Source organism: Oncorhynchus mykiss, chromosome 10 (genome assembly GCF_013265735.2).
Source record: "Oncorhynchus mykiss isolate Arlee chromosome 10, USDA_OmykA_1.1, whole genome shotgun sequence".
NCBI classification, from domain to species: domain Eukaryota; kingdom Metazoa; phylum Chordata; class Actinopteri; order Salmoniformes; family Salmonidae; genus Oncorhynchus; species Oncorhynchus mykiss.
Window position 1 is genome coordinate 82861914 of NC_048574.1, and position 17500 is coordinate 82879413.

The 17500-nt window shown below is 47.9% G+C and overlaps 1 protein-coding gene across 8 annotated transcripts in view; it reads right to left on the reverse strand.

Moving 5' to 3' along the window:
- Positions 1 to 17500, reverse strand: part of LOC118936834 (sister chromatid cohesion protein PDS5 homolog A) — a 90386-nt gene that overhangs the window by 46567 nt on the left and 26319 nt on the right. For 7 of the 8 annotated variants that reach the window (XM_036934264.1, XM_036934259.1, XM_036934260.1 and 4 more), the window contains exons 6-13: positions 17225 to 17351; positions 15723 to 15803; positions 12281 to 12421; positions 10798 to 10913; positions 10587 to 10681; positions 9371 to 9516; positions 8016 to 8167; positions 7560 to 7673 (exon numbers count right to left, since the gene is read on the reverse strand). In XM_036934264.1, coding sequence (XP_036790159.1) covers positions 7560 to 7673; positions 8016 to 8167; positions 9371 to 9516; positions 10587 to 10681; positions 10798 to 10913; positions 12281 to 12421; positions 15723 to 15803; positions 17225 to 17351 — 972 coding nt within the window. Of the gene's footprint in view, positions 1 to 7559; positions 7674 to 8015; positions 8168 to 9370; positions 9517 to 10586; positions 10682 to 10797; positions 10914 to 12280; positions 12422 to 15722; positions 15804 to 15886; positions 15920 to 17224; positions 17352 to 17500 lie in introns of those variants that run through there. The other variant, XM_036934265.1, reaches the window with a different exon arrangement.

The window sequence follows — 17500 nt, forward strand, 5'->3', positions numbered from 1 at the left end:
CCCCATGACGAAGCCACTCCACCCCATGACGAAGCCACTACACCCCATGACGAAGCCACTACACCCCATGACGAAGCCACTCCACCCCATGACGAAGCCACTACACCCCATGACGAAGCCACTCCACCCCATGACGACGCCACTACACCACATGACGAAGCCACTACACCCCATGACGACGCCACTACACCACATGACGAAGCCACTCCACCCCATGACGAAGCCACTCCACCCCATGACGAAGCCACTCCACCCCATGACGAAGCCACTCCACCCCATGACGAAGCCGCTCCACCCCATGACGAAGCCACTCCACCCCATGACGAAGCCACTCCACCCCATGACGACGCCACTACACCACATGACGAAGCCCCATGACGAAGCCACTCCACCCCATGACGAAGCCACTCCACCCCATGACGACGCCACTCCACCCCATGACGAAGCCACTACACCCCATGACGCCACTACATCCCATGACGACGCAACTACACCCCATGACGAAGCCACTATACCCCATGACGAAGCCACTACACCCCATGACGAAGCCACTCCACCCCATGACGACGCCGCTACACCCCATGACGACGCCACTACACCCCATGACGCCACTACACCCCATGACGACGCAACTACACCCCATGACGAAGCCACTCCACCCCATGACGACGCCGCTACACCCCATGACGACGCCACTACACCCCATGACGCCACTACACCCCATGATGACGCCACTACACCCCATGACGAAGCCACTACACCCCATGACGAAGCCACTACACCCCATGACGAAGCCACTACACCCCATGACGAAGCCACTACACCCCATGACGACGCCACTACACCCCATGACGACGCCACTACACCCCATGACGCCACTACACCCCATGACGACGCCACTACACCCCATGACGCCACTACACCCCATGACGACGCAACTACACCCCATGACGAAGCCACTACACCCCATGACGAAGCCACTACACCCCATGACGAAGCCACTCCACCCCATGACGAAGCCGCTCCACCCCATGACGAAGCCGCTCCACCCCATGACGACGCCGCTACACCCCATGACGACGCCACTACACCCCATGACGCCACTACACCCCATGACGACGCCGCTACACCCCATGACGACGCCGCTACACCCCATGACGACGCCGCTACACCCCATGACGACGCCACTCCACCCCATGACGACGCCACTCCACCCCATGACGACGCCACTCCACCCCATGACGACGCCACTCCACCCCATGACGACGCCACTCCACCCCATGACGACGCCACTCCACCCCATGACGACGCCACTCCACCCCATGACGACGCCACTCCACCCCATGACGACGCCACTCCACCCCATGACGACGCCACTCCACCCCATGACGACGCCACTCCACCCCATGACGACGCCACTCCACCCCATGACGACGCCACTCCACCCCATGACGACGCCACTCCACCCCATGACGAAGCCACTACACCCCATGACGACGCCGCTACATCCCATGACGACGCCCCATGACGAAGCCACTACACCCCATGACGAAGCCCCATGACGAAGCCACTACACCCCATGACGACGCCACTACACCACATGACGACGCCACTCCACCCCACGACGACGCCCCATGACGAAGCCACTATACCCCACGACGACGCCACTACACCCCATGACGAAGCCACTACACCCCATGACGAAGCCACTACACCCCATGACGACGCCACTACACCCCATGACGACGCCACTACACCCCATGACGACGCCACTACACCCCATGACGACGCCACTACACCCCATGACGAAGCCACTACACCCCACGACGAAGCCACTACACCCCACGACGAAGCCACTACACCCCACGACGAAGCCACTACACCCCACGACGACGCCCCACGACGAAGCCACTACACCCCATGACGACGCCACTACACCCCATGACGAAGCCCCATGACGAAGCCACTATACCCCATGACGAAGCCACTACACCCCATGACGAAGCCACTACACCCCATGACGACGCCACTACACCCCATGACGAAGCCACTATACCCCATGACGATGCCACTACACCCCATGACGAAGCCACTACACCCCATGACGATGCCACTATACCCCATGACGATGCCACTACACCCCATGACGAAGCCACTACACCCCATGACGATGCCACTACACCCCATGACGAAGCCCCATGACGAAGCCACTACACCCCATGACGACGCCACTCCACCCCATGACGACGCCACTCCACCCCATGACGAAGCCACTACAACCCATGACGATGCCACTACACCCCATGACGAAGCCACTACACCCCATGACGATGCCACTACACCCCATGACGACGCCACTACACCCCATGACGACGCCACTCCACCCCATGACGACGCCACTCCACCCCATGACGAAGCCACTACACCCCATGACGAAGCCACTACACCCCATGACGAAGCCCCATGACGAAGCCACTATACCCCATGACGATGCCACTACACCCCATGACGAAGCCACTACACCCCATGACGATGCCACTACACCCCATGACGAAGCCCCATGACGAAGCCACTACACCCCATGACGACGCCACTCCACCCCATGACGACGCCACTCCACCCCATGACGAAGCCACTACAACCCATGACGAAGCCACTACACCCCATGACGAAGCCACTACACCCCATGACGACGCCACTACACCCCATGACGACGCCACTCCACCCCATGACGAAGCCCCATGACGAAGCCACTACACCCCATGACGAAGCCACTACACCACATGACGACGCCACTACACCCCATGACGACGCCACTACACCCCATGACGACGCCACTACACCCCATGACGACGCCACTACACCCCATGACGAAGCCACTACACCCCATGACGACGCCACTACACCCCATGACGAAGCCACTACACCCCATGACGAAGCCACTACACCCCATGACGAAGCCACTACACCCCATGACGACGCCACTACACCCCATGACGAAGCCCCATGACGACGCCACTACACCCCATGACGAAGCCACTACACCCCATGACGACGCCACTCCACCCCATGACGAAGCCACTACACCCCATGACGAAGCCACTACACCCCATGACGACGCCACTCCACCCCATGACAACGCCACTACACCCCATGACGAAGCCCCATGACGACGCTACTACACCCCATGACGACGCCACTACACCCCATGACGAAGCCACTACACCCCATGACGAAGCCACTACACCCCATGACGACGCCACTCCACCCCATGACAACGCCACTACACCCCATGACGAAGCCACTATACCCCATGACGAAGCCACTCCACCCCATGACGACGCCACTCCACCCCATGACAACGCCACTACATCCCATGACGCTACTACACCCCATGACGACGCCACTACATCCCATGACGCCACTACACCCCATGACGAAGCCACTACACCCCATGACGAAGCCACTACACCCCATGACGACGCCACTACACCCCATGACGACGCTACTACACCCCATGACGACGCCACTACACCCCATGACGACGCCACTACACCCCATGACGAAGCCACTACACCCCATGACGACGCCACTACACCCCATGACGAAGCCACTACACCCCATGACGACGCCACTACACCCCATGACGACGCCACTACACCCCATGACGACGCCACTACACCCCATGACGAAGCCACTCCACCCCATGACGAAGCCACTACACCCCATGACGAAGCCACTACACCCCATGACGACGCCACTACACCCCATGACGACGCCACTACACCCCATGACGAAGCCACTCCACCCCATGACGAAGCCACTCCACCCCATGACGAAGCCACTACACCCCATGACGAAGCCACTACACCCCATGACGACGCCACTACACCCCATGACGACGCCACTACACCCCATGACGACGCCACTACACCCCATGACGACGCCACTACACCCCACGACGAAGCCACTACACCCCATGACGAAGCCACTACACCCCATGACGAAGCCCCATGACGAAGCCACTACACCCCATGACGCTACTACACCCCATGACGACGCCACTACACCCCATGACGAAGCCACTACACCCCATGACGAAGCCACTACACCCCATGACGACGCCACTACACCCCATGACGACGCCACTACACCCCATGACGACGCCACTACACCCCACGACGAAGCCACTACACCCCATGACGAAGCCACTACACCCCATGACGAAGCCCCATGACGAAGCCACTACACCCCATGACGAAGCCGCTCCACCCCATGACGAAGCCACTACACCCCATGACGAAGCCACTACACCCCATGACGAAGCAACTACACCCCATGACGAAGCAACTACACCCCATGACGAAGCCCCACGACGAAGCCACTACACCCCATGACGAAGCCCCACGACGAAGCCACTACACCCCATGACGAAGCCACTACACCCCATGACGACGCCCCACGACGAAGCCACTACACCCCATGACGACGCCACTACACCCCACGACGACGCCCCACGACGAAGCCACTACACCCCATGACGACGCCACTACACCCCATGACGAAGCCCCATGACGAAGCCACTATACCCCATGACGAAGCCACTACACCCCATGACGAAGCCACTACACCCCATGACGAAGCCACTACACCCCATGACGAAGCCACTACACCCCATGACGAAGCCACTACACCCCATGACGACGCCACTACACCCCACGACGAAGCCACTACACCCCACGACGACGCCCCACGACGAAGCCACTACACCCCATGACGACGCCACTACACCCCATGACGAAGCCCCATGACGAAGCCACTATACCCCATGACGAAGCCACTACACCCCATGACGAAGCCACTACACCCCATGACGACGCCACTACACCCCATGACGAAGCCACTATACCCCATGACGATGCCACTACACCCCATGACGAAGCCACTACACCCCATGACGAAGCCACTACACCCCATGACGACGCCACTACACCCCATGACGACGCCACTACACCCCATGACGACGCCACTACACCCCATGACGAAGCCACTACACCCCATGACGACGCCACTACACCCCATGACGACGCCACTCCACCCCATGACAAAGCCCCATGACGAAGCCACTACACCCCATGACGACGCCACTCCACCCCATGACGACGCCACTCCACCCCATGACGAAGCCACTACAACCCATGACGAAGCCACTACACCCCATGACGAAGCCACTACACCCCATGACGACGCCACTACACCCCATGACGACGCCACTCCACCCCATGACGAAGCCCCATGACGAAGCCACTACACCCCATGACGACGCCACTACACCCCATGACGACGCCACTACACCCCATGACGACGCCACTACACCCCATGACGACGCCACTACACCCCATGACGAAGCCACTACACCCCATGACGACGCCACTACACCCCATGACGAAGCCACTACACCCCATGACGAAGCCACTACACCCCATGACGAAGCCACTACACCCCATGACGACGCCACTACACCCCATGACGACGCCACTACACCCCATGACGAAGCCACTACACCCCATGACGAAGCCACTACACCCCATGACGAAGCCCCATGACGAAGCCACTACACCCCATGACGACGCCCCATGACGAAGCCCCATGACGAAGCCCCATGACGAAGCCACTACACCCCATGACGAACACACTCCACCCCATGACGAAGCCACTCCACCCCATGACGAAGCCGCTCCACCCCATGACGACGCCGCTCCACCCCATGACGAAGCCGCTCCACCCCATGACGAAGCCACTACACCCCATGACAACGCCACTACACCCCATGACGACGCCACTACACCCCATGACGACGCCACTCCACCCCATGACGAAGCCACTACACCCCATGACGAAGCCACTACACCCCATGACGAAGCCACTCCACCCCATGACGAAGCCACTACACCCCATGACGAAGCCACTACACCCCATGACGAAGCCACTACACCCCATGACGAAGCCACTACACCCCATGACGAAGCCACTACACCCCATGACGAAGCCACTACACCCCATGACGAAGCCACTACACCCCATGACGAAGCCGCTCCACCCCATGACGAAGCCGCTCCACCCCATGACGACGCCACTCCACCCCATGACGAAGCCGCTCCACCCCATGACGAAGCCACTACACCCCATGACAACGCCACTACACCCCATGACGAAGCCACTACACCCCATGACGAAGCCACTACACCCCATGACGAAGCCACTCCACCCCATGACGAAGCCACTACACCCCATGACAACGCCACTACACCCCATGACGAAGCCACTACACCCCATGACGAAGCCACTACACCCCATGACGAAGCCACTACACCCCATGACGAAGCCACTACACCCCATGACGAAGCCACTACACCCCATGACGAAGCCACTACACCCCATGACGAAGCCACTACACCCCATGACGAAGCCACTACACCCCATGACGACGCCACTCCACCCCATGACGAAGCCACTACACCCCATGACAACGCCACTACACCCCATGACGAAGCCACTACACCCCATGACGAAGCCACTCCACCCCATGACGAAGCCACTACACCCCATGACGAAGCCACTACACCCCATGAGGAAGCCATTACACCCCATGACGAAGCCACTACACCCCATGACGAAGCCACTACACCCCATGACGAAGCCACTACACCCCATGACGAAGCCACTACACCCCATGACGAAGCCACTCCACCCCATGACGAAGCCGCTCCACCCCATGACGAAGCCGCTACACCCCATGCCGAAGCCACTACACCCCATGACGAAGCCACTACACCCCATGACGAAGCCACTACACCCCATGACGAAGCCACTACACTCCATGACGAAGCCCCATGACGAAGCCACTACACCCCATGACGAAGCCCCATGACGAAGCCACTACACCCCATGACGAAGCCACTACACCCCATGACGAAGCCACTACACCCCATGACGACGCCACTCCACCCCATGACGAAGCCACTCCACCCCATGACAACGCCACTACACCCCATGACGAAGCCACTACACCCCATGACGAAGCCACTACACCCCATGACGACGCCACTCCACCCCATGACGAAGCCACTCCACCCCATGACAACGCCACTACACCCCATGACGAAGCCACTACACCCCATGACGAAGCCACTACACCCCATGACGACGCCACTCCACCCCATGACGAAGCCACTCCACCCCATGACGAAGCCACTACACCCCATGACGAAGCCACTCCACCCCATGACGAAGCCACTACACCCCATGACGACGCCACTACACCCCATAGTCGTGTAAGTTTAGTTTAGTCTGACTGTTAGTTCTCAAAGATAATCTTATTTAAAAATATATAGATCCATTATCTCATCTACAAACTTTATTTCTGTTCTTAGTCGTTTAAGTTGACAAAACGATTTCCCACCAAAAATGTGTTATTTTCACGGTTTTGAAAAAGGCCTGGTTAGGTGTGTGTGTGTGTGTGTGCGTGTGTGTGTGTGTGTGTGTGTGTGTGCACTAACTTGACAGCGTTGGTATCCAGACAGGCATACAGGTAGTAGAGACATTTCATCTTCTCCTCGGTGTCCAGACTGTGAGGAACCATGTACTGAGCAAATATCTTCTCTACTAACAACCTACAGACAGAGAGAGAGAGAGAGAGACAGAGAGAGAGAGAGAGAGAGAGAGAGAGAGAGAGACACACACACAGAGAAAGACACAGAGAGAGACACAGAGAGAGATGTGGATAAGAACCCAGAATATCCCAAAACAACACATGTAAATGGTTTAGTAGGATTAATTAAGAGTCTGTGTCCGTCGCAGTGTGTTGTCGATGCTGTTCTGGTAGTAGATGTGTGTGTGTGTGTGTGTGCGTGTGTGTGTGTGTGTGTACTTGTCGTTGATGCTGTTCTGGTAGTAGATGTGTGTGTGTGTGTGTGTGTGTGTGTGTGTGTGTGTGTGTGTGTGTGTGTGTGTACTTGTCGTCAATGCTGTTCTGGTAGTAGATGTGGAGCAGCTTGTCTTTGATCCAGGAGATCTTCTGGGCCTGTTCCTTCCCAGCCTCATGATGGAGACAGTACTTCTTAAACAACTGGGCCAAACCCATCATCGCCTCCTTACGAACCCTCCACTATGGAGGAGAGAGGAGAGGAGAGGAGAGGAGGAGAGGAAGAGGGGAAGAAGAGGGAAGCAGGAAAGGAGGAGAGGAGAGGGGAGAGGAGAGGAAGGGGAGGAGAGAGAGAGGAAGGGGAGAGGAAGGAAGTGGAGGAGAGGATGATGGAGGTAAGAGGGGACGAGGGTAGGTGAGGATGAGGAGGAGCGAGGAGAGAAAGAAAGATAAACATAACAAACAATTACTTTCCAAAACAAAGGGATGAGAATGAAAAGAGGTCAGGTGAGAATAAAGAACGGAGAAGGTAGAGGTCAGGTGAGAATAAAGAACTGAGAAGGTAGAGGTCAGGTGAGAATAAAGAACTGAGAAGGTAGAAGAGGTCAGGTGAGAACGGAGAAGGTAGAGGTCAGGTGAGAATAAAGAACGGAGAAGGTAGAGGTCAGGTGAGAATAAAGAACTGAGAAGGTAGAGGTCAGGTGAGAACGGAGAAGGTAGAGGTCAGGTGAGAATAAAGAACTGAGAAGGTAGAGGTCAGGTGAGAATAAAGAACTGAGAAGGTAGAGGTCAGGTGAGAATAAAGAACTGAGAAGGTAGAGGTCAGGTGAGAATAAAGAACGGAGAAGGTAGAGGTCAGGTGAGAATAAAGAACGGAGAAGGTAGAGGTCAGGTGAGAATAAAGAACTGAGAAGGTAGAGGTCAGGTGAGAATAAAGAACGGAGAAGGTAGAGGTCAGGTGAGAATAAAGAACGGAGAAGGTAGAGGTCAGGTGAGAATAAAGAACTGAGAAGGTAGAGGTCAGGTGAGAATAAAGAACTGAAAAGGTAGAGGTCAGGTGAGAACGGAGAAGGTAGAGGTCAGGTGAGAATAAAGAACTGAGAAGGTAGAGGTCAGGTGAGAACGGAGAAGGTAGAGGTCAGGTGAGAATAAAGAACTGAAAAGGTAGAGGTCAGGTGAGAACGGAGAAGGTAGAGGTCAGGTGAGAATAAAGAACTGAAAAGGTAGAGGTCAGGTGAGAACGGAGAAGGTAGAGGTCAGGTGAGAATAAAGAACTGAGAAGGTAGAGGTCAGGTGAGAATAAAGAACTGAGAAGGTAGAGGTCAGGTGAGAACGGAGAAGGTAGAGGTCAGGTGAGAATAAAGAACTGAAAAGGTAGAGGTCAGGTGAGAACGGAGAAGGTAGAGGTCAGGTGAGAATAAAGAACTGAGAAGGAAGAGGTCGCACCCTCTTGTCCAGGGTCCTCTCCCTCACGAAGCCCAGCAGTTGGTCGTTAACCAGGTTCAGGTCTTTCTTCCCGGCGTTGATGATCGTTACGATGACGTCGTGTCGGATCGCCTCCTCTGGGTCATGTGATCGCACTTTCAGGAACTCTGATTGGACGATACAGATATATTTGGTTAGGGCAGCGCCTCCCAAATTCGGTCGTGGGACTTCAAAGAAGGTCCCTGTGAGGTCTTTAAAACCAGGTCTGGACGGTTTCTCAGACACCTGCCTGTGAGGTCTCTCTCACTGGCCAGGTCTGGACGGTTTCTCAGACACCTTTAAAACCAGGTCTGGAAGGTTCCTCAGACACCTTTAAAACCAGGTCTGGAAGGTTCCTCAGACACCTGCATGTGAGGTCTCTGGCCAGGTCTGGAAGGTTCCTCAGACACCTTTAAAACCAGGTCTGGAAGGTTCCTCAGACACCTTTAAAACCAGGTCTGGAAGGTTCCTCAGACACCTTTAAAACCAGGTCTGGAAAACTTCTCAGATACCTGCCTGTGAGGTCTTTAAAACCAGGTCTGGATGGTTCCTCACCAGGTCTGGAAGGTTCCTCAGACACCTTTAAAACCAGGTCTGGAAGGTTCCTCAGACACCTTTAAAACCAGGTCTGGAAAACTTCTCAGATACCTGCCTGTGAGGTCTTTAAAACCAGGTCTGGATGGTTCCTCACCAGGTCTGGAAGGTTCCTCAGACACCTTTAAAACCAGGTCTGGAAGGTTCCTCAGACACCTTTAAAACCAGGTCTGGAAGGTTCCTCAGACACCTTTAAAACCAGACCTGTGAGGTCTCTGGCCAGGTCTGGATGGTTGACACCTACCTGTGAGGTCTCTGGCCAGGTCTGGATGGTTGACACCTACCTGTGAGGTCTCTGGCCAGGTCTGGACAGTTGACACCTACCTGTGAGGTCTCTGGCCAGGTCTGGACGGTTGACACCTACCTGTGAGGTCTCTGGCCAGGTCTGGACAGTTGACACCTACCTGTGAGGTCTCTGGCCAGGTCTGGACGGTTGACACCTACCTGTGAGGTCTCTGGCCAGGTCTGGACAGTTGACACCTACCTGTAAGGTCTCTGGCCAGGTCTGGACAGTTGACACCTACCTGTGAGGTCTCTGGCCAGGTCTGGACAGTTGACACCTACCTGTGAGGTCTCTGGCCAGGTCTGGACAGTTGACACCTACCTGTGAGGTCTCTGGCCAGGTCTGGATGGTTCATCAGACAGTGGGAAGCGAACTTGACCGACTCAAGCCTCACTGGGACATGGATGTCATTGAACCTGGGGATGGAGCACACAAACACCTTGTTAACGCAAAGCACCTCTACTACACGTGTGTGTGTGTGTGTGTGCACCCAAGCGTGTGCGTGCGGCTGTGTAACGTGTGTGTGTCTCACCGTCCCAGGAAGCATTGCCACAGCGGTCTGTTCTGAGTGGCCAGTTCTGAGTCTTTGGCTCCAAACAGCTTGGCCAGCAGTCTGACCACAGCTAGACGCTCTTCTCCGTCGTTACTCTGCAACACACAGACAAATTAGATTAGAAACTAGATTAGACTTTAAATACATTTTAATTCAACGGTCGTATTTTGGGTCTAGTAGATGTGTGTGTGTGTGTGTCCAGGGTTTTTTCTGGAAGGAAATAGGGCTTAGGTGGGTGGGCTTGGCGTGAGGCTGGCTAGTACATATATCTAATTTTACTATATACCCCGGTATTGATAAACGGACCGGTTGAAGGTTTTAATTTTGTTTTACTTTACCTTCTATACTGAACAACAATATAGAACTTGACATGTAAAGTGTTGGTCCCATGTTTCATGAGCTGAAATAGAAAAGATCCCAGAAATGTTAAAAAACGCACAAAGTTTCTCTCTCAAATTTGGTGCAAGAATTTGTTGACATCCCTGTCAGTGAGCATTTCTCCTTTACCAAGATAATCAATCTACCTGACAGGTGTGGCACATCAAGAAGCTGATTAAACAGCATGATCATTACACAGGTGCACCTTGTGCTGGGGGGACAATAAAAGGTCACTTTAAAATGTGCGGTTTTGTCTCAACACAATGCAACAGATGTCTCATGTTTTGAGGGAGCGTGCAGTTGGCATGTTGACTGCAGGAATGTCCACAAGAGCTGTTGCCAGAGAATTTGAATGTTCATTTCTCTACCATAAGCCGCCTCCAACGTCATTTTAGAGAATTTGGCAGTAGGTTCAACCGGCCTCACAACTGTAGACCGCGAGTATGGTATCATGTGGGCGAGCGGTTTGCTGATGTCAACGTTGTGAACAGGGGGCCCCATGGTGGTGGTGGGGTTATGGTATGGGGGCAGGCGTAAGCTACGGACAACGGACACAATTGCATTTTATCGATGACAAATTGAATGAACAGAGATACCGTGACGAGATCCTGAGGCCCGTTGTGGTGCCATTCATCCTCCTCCATCACCTCATGTTTCAGGGTGATAATGAATGAACAGAGATACCGTGATGAGATCCTGAGGCCCGTTGTGGTGCCATTCATCCTCCTCCATCACCTCATGTTTCAGGGTGATAATGAACGAACAGAGATACCGTGACGAGATCCTGAGGCTGTTCATCCTCCTCCATCACCTCATGTTTCAGCATGATAATGTCACAAGGATCTGCACACAATTCCTGGAAGCTGAGAATGTCTCAGTTCTTCCGTGTCCTGCATACTCACCAGGCATGTCACCCCTACCTGGCTCCTGGATCAGATCATTACAACCCCCCTGTGTGTGTCAATGTGTCCTATACCTTGAGTTTAAACTCTAGCTGGGGCATGACGGACGTGAGTAGCAGAGGGTCGATGGAGAACAGCTCCTGGATCAGATCATACAATCCCCCCCTGTGTGTGTCCTATACCTTGAGTTTAAACTCTAGCTGGGGCATGACGGACGTGAGCAGCAGAGGGTCGATGGAGAACAGCTCCTGGATCAGATCAAACACGTGCTCTGACAGATCACTGACTGAAGACTTGCCCATCACCAGCACCTGGTTAAAGAACTGGAGGGGGGAGGGAGGAAGGGAGAGAGAGGGGGGGGGAGGGAGGAAGAGGGGGAGGGAGGGAGGAGGGGGGAGGGGGGAGGGGGGGAGGGGAAGGGAGGAGGGAGGAAGAGGAAGGGAGAGAGAGAGAGAGAGAGAGAGAGAGAGAGAGAGAGAGAGAGAGAGAGAGAGAGAGAGAGAGGGGCAAAGAGGGCAGGGAGGGAGAGAGAGGGAGGAAGGGAGAGAGAGGGAGGAAGAGGAAGGGAGAGAGAGGGGGGGAGGAAGAGGAAGGGAGAGAGAGGGGGGAGGGAGGAAGAGCGGGAGGGAGGAGGGGGGAGGGAGGAAGAGGAAGGGAGAGAGAGAGAGAGGGGCAGGGAGGGAGGGGCAGAGAGGGAGGGATGTTAGTTGGTCTGAATGGTATATCTACACACACACACACACAAATATATATGTACACAAACACATCAATATACATACATATATACATATACACACACATACACATATATATATATATACACACACACGTACTATACACATATATATATAGATATATATATATATCTATATATATATAGTACAGGTGTATATATATATAGTGTATAGTACAGGTATATATATATATACTATATATATATATATATATATATATATAGTATATAGTATAGGTATATATATATAGTGTATAGTACAGGTATATATATAGTTTATAGTATAGGTATATATATAGTGTACAGTACAATATAGTGTATAGTATAGGTATATATATATATATATATATATATATATATAGTGTATAGTAAAGGTATATATATAGTGTATAGTATAGGTATATATATATATAGTGTATAGTACAGGTATATATATATATATAGTGTATAGTATAGGTATATATATATATATATATATATATATATATATATATATATATATATATATATATATATAGTGTATAGTAAAGGTATATATATATAGTGTATAGTATAGGTATATATATATATATATATAGTGTATAGTATAGGTATATATATAGTGTATAGTAAAGGTATATATATATATAGTGTATAGTATAGGTATATATATAGTGTATAGTAAAGGTATATATATATATATATATATATATATATATATATATATATATATATATATATATATAGTGTATAGTATAGGTATATATATAGTGTATAGTAAAGGTATAGGTATATATATAGTGTATAGTAAAGGTATATATATATATATATATATATATAGTGTATAGTAAAGGTATATATATATATATATATAGTGTATAGTACAGGTATATATATAGTGTAAAGTATAGGTATATATATATGTATAGTGTATAGTATAGGTATATATATAGTGTATAGTATAGGTATATATATATATAGTGTATAGTACAGGTATATATATATATATAGTGTATAGTATAGGTATATATATATATATATATATATATATATATATATATATATATATATATATATATATATATATATAGTGTATAGTAAAGGTATATATATATAGTGTATAGTATAGGTATATATATATATATATATAGTGTATAGTATAGGTATATATATAGTGTATAGTAAAGGTATATATATATATAGTGTATAGTATAGGTATATATATAGTGTATAGTAAAGGTATATATATATATATATATATATATATATATATATATATATATATATATATATAGTGTATAGTATAGGTATATATATAGTGTATAGTAAAGGTATAGGTATATATATAGTGTATAGTAAAGGTATATATATATATATATATATATATAGTGTATAGTAAAGGTATATATATATATAGTGTATAGTACAGGTATATATATATATATAGTGTATAGTACAGGTATATATATAGTGTAAAGTATAGGTATATATATATGTATAGTGTATAGTATAGGTATATATATATATAGTGTATAGTATAGGTATATATATATATATAGTGTATAGTATAGGTATATATATATATAGTGTATAGTAAAGGTATATATATATATATATATATATATATATATATATATATATATAGTGTATAGTATAGGTATATATATATATATATATATAGTGTATAGTATAGGTATATATATAATATATATATATATATAGTGTATAGTATAGGTATATATATATATATATATATATATATATATATATATAGTGTATAGTATAGGTATATATATATATATAGTGTATAGTATAGGTATATATATATATAGTGTATAGTATAGGTATATATATATATATAGTGTATAGTATAGGTATATATATATATATAGTGTATAGTATAGGTATATATATATATAGTGTATAGTATAGGTATATATATAATATATATATATATATATATAGTGTATAGTATAGGTATATATATATATATATATAGTGTATAGTATAGGTATATATATATATATATAGTGTATAGTATAGGTATATATATATATATATAGTGTATAGTATAGGTATATATATATGTATAGTGTATAGTATAGGTATATATATATATAGTGTATAGTATAGGTATATATATATATATAGTGTATAGTATAGGTATATATATATATAGTGTATAGTATAGGTATATATATATAGTGTATAGTATAGGTATATATATATATATAGTGTATAGTATAGGTATATATATATATAGTATAGGTATATATATATATAGTATAGGTATATATACATATAGTGTATAGTATAGGTATATATATATATAGTGTATAGTATAGGTATATATATATATATATATAGTGTATAGTATAGGTATATATATATATATATAGTGTATAGTATAGGTATATATATATATAGTGTATAGTACAGGTATATATATATATAGTGTATAGTATAGGTATATATATATATATATATATAGTGTATAGTATAGGTATATATATATATAGTGTATAGTATAGGTATATATATATATATATATATATATATATATATATATATATATATATATATATATATATATAGTGTATAGTATAGGTATATATATATATATATAGTGTATAGTATAGGTATATATACATATAGTGTATAGTATAGGTATATATATAGTGTAAAGTATAAGTATATATATATATATATAGTGTATAGTAAAGGTATATATATATATATATATATATATATATATATATATATATATATATATATATATATATATATATATATATATATATAGTGTATAGTATAGGTATATATATATATATATATATATATATATATATATATATAGTGTATAGTATAGGTATATATATATATATATGTATGTATTAGTTTACAGTACTAACGTTTGCGATGCATGTTTCTATGGTCTGAACGGTCCTCTTCAGCAGAGTCTTGGCCAAGTCGTACGCCTGTTTATTCAGGTTCTGGACAGGAGGAGAGAGGATCAAACAGGTATCAGGTTGATCAGTGTTACCTTGTGAACAGGTATCAGGTTGATCAGTGTTACCTTGTGAGCAGGTATCAGGTTGATCAGTGTTACCTTGTGAGCAGGTATCAGGTTGATCAGTGTTACCTTGTGAGCAGGTATCAGGTTGATCAGTATGTTACCTTGTGAGCAGGTATCAGGTTGATCAGTGTTACCTTGTGAGCAGGTATCAGGTTGATCAGTGTTACCTTGTGAGCAGGTATCAGGTTGATCAGTGTTACCTTGTGAGCAGGTATCAGGTTGATCAGTGTTACCTTGTGAGCAGGTATCAGGTTGATCAGTGTTACCTTGTGAGCAGGTATCAGGTTGATCAGTGTTACCTTGTGAGCAGGTATCAGGTTGATCAGTGTTACCTTGTGAGCAGGTATCAGGATGATCAGTGTTACCTTGTGAACAGGTATCAGGTTGATCAGTATGTTACCTTGTGAGCGGGTATCAGGTTGATCAGTGTTACCTTGTGAGCAGGTATCAGGTTGATCAGTATGTTACCTTGTGAGCAGGTATCAGGTTGATCAATGTTACCTTGTGAACAGGTATCAGGTTGATCAGTGTTACCTTGTGAACAGGTATCAGGTTGATCAGTGTTACCTTGTGAACAGGTATCAGGTTGATCAATGTTACCTTGTGAACAGGTATCAGGTTGATCAGTATGTTACCTTGTGAGCAGGTATCAGGTTGATCAGTGTTACCTTGTGAGCAGGTATCAGGTTGATCAGTATGTTACCTTGTGAGCAGGTATCAGGTTGATCAGTATGTTACCTTGTGAGCAGGTATCAGGTTGATCAATGTTACCTTGTGAACAGGTATCAGGTTGATCAGTGTTACCTTGTGAACAGGTATCAGGTTGATCAGTGTTACCTTGTGAACAGGTATCAGGTTGATCAGTATGTTACCTTGTGAGCAGGTATCAGGTTGATCAATGTTACCTTGTGAACAGGTATCAGGTTGATCAGTGTTACCTTGTGAGCAGGTATCAGGTTGATCAATGTTACCTTGTGAACAGGTATCAGGTTGATCAGTATGTTACCTTGTGAGCAGGTATCAGGTTGATCAATGTTACCTTGTGAGCAGGTATCAGGTTGATCAGTGTTACCTTGTGAACAGGTATCAGGTTGATCAGTATGTTACCTTGTGAGCAGGTATCAGGTTGATCAGTGTTACCTTGTGAGCAGGTATCAGGTTGATCAGTGTTACCTTGTGAACAGGTATCAGGTTGATCAGTGTTACCTTGTGAGCAGGTATCAGGTTGATCAGTGTTACCTTGTGAGCAGGTATCAGGTTGATCAGTGTTACCTTGTGAGCAGGTATCAGGTTGATCAGTGTTACCTTGTGAGCAGGTATCAGGTTGATCAGTGTTACCTTGTGAGCAGGTATCAGGTTGATCAGGATGGTGTCCAGTAGTTCCTGTGTGACTCCGTCTCCCTCCATTATTATAGAACTCATCAGATCTAACATGTGCATCTGGACCTTCTGATTGTGACTGTTACTGTAAGGGGGAGAGAGGGAGGGGGGGGGAGAGAGAGTAGAGAGAGGGGGGGGGGGGAGAGAGGGAGGGGGGAGAGAGGGAGGGGGGGGAGAGAGTAGAGAGAGGGGGGGGGGGGGGGGGGGGAGAGAGAGTAGAGAGAGGGGGGGGGG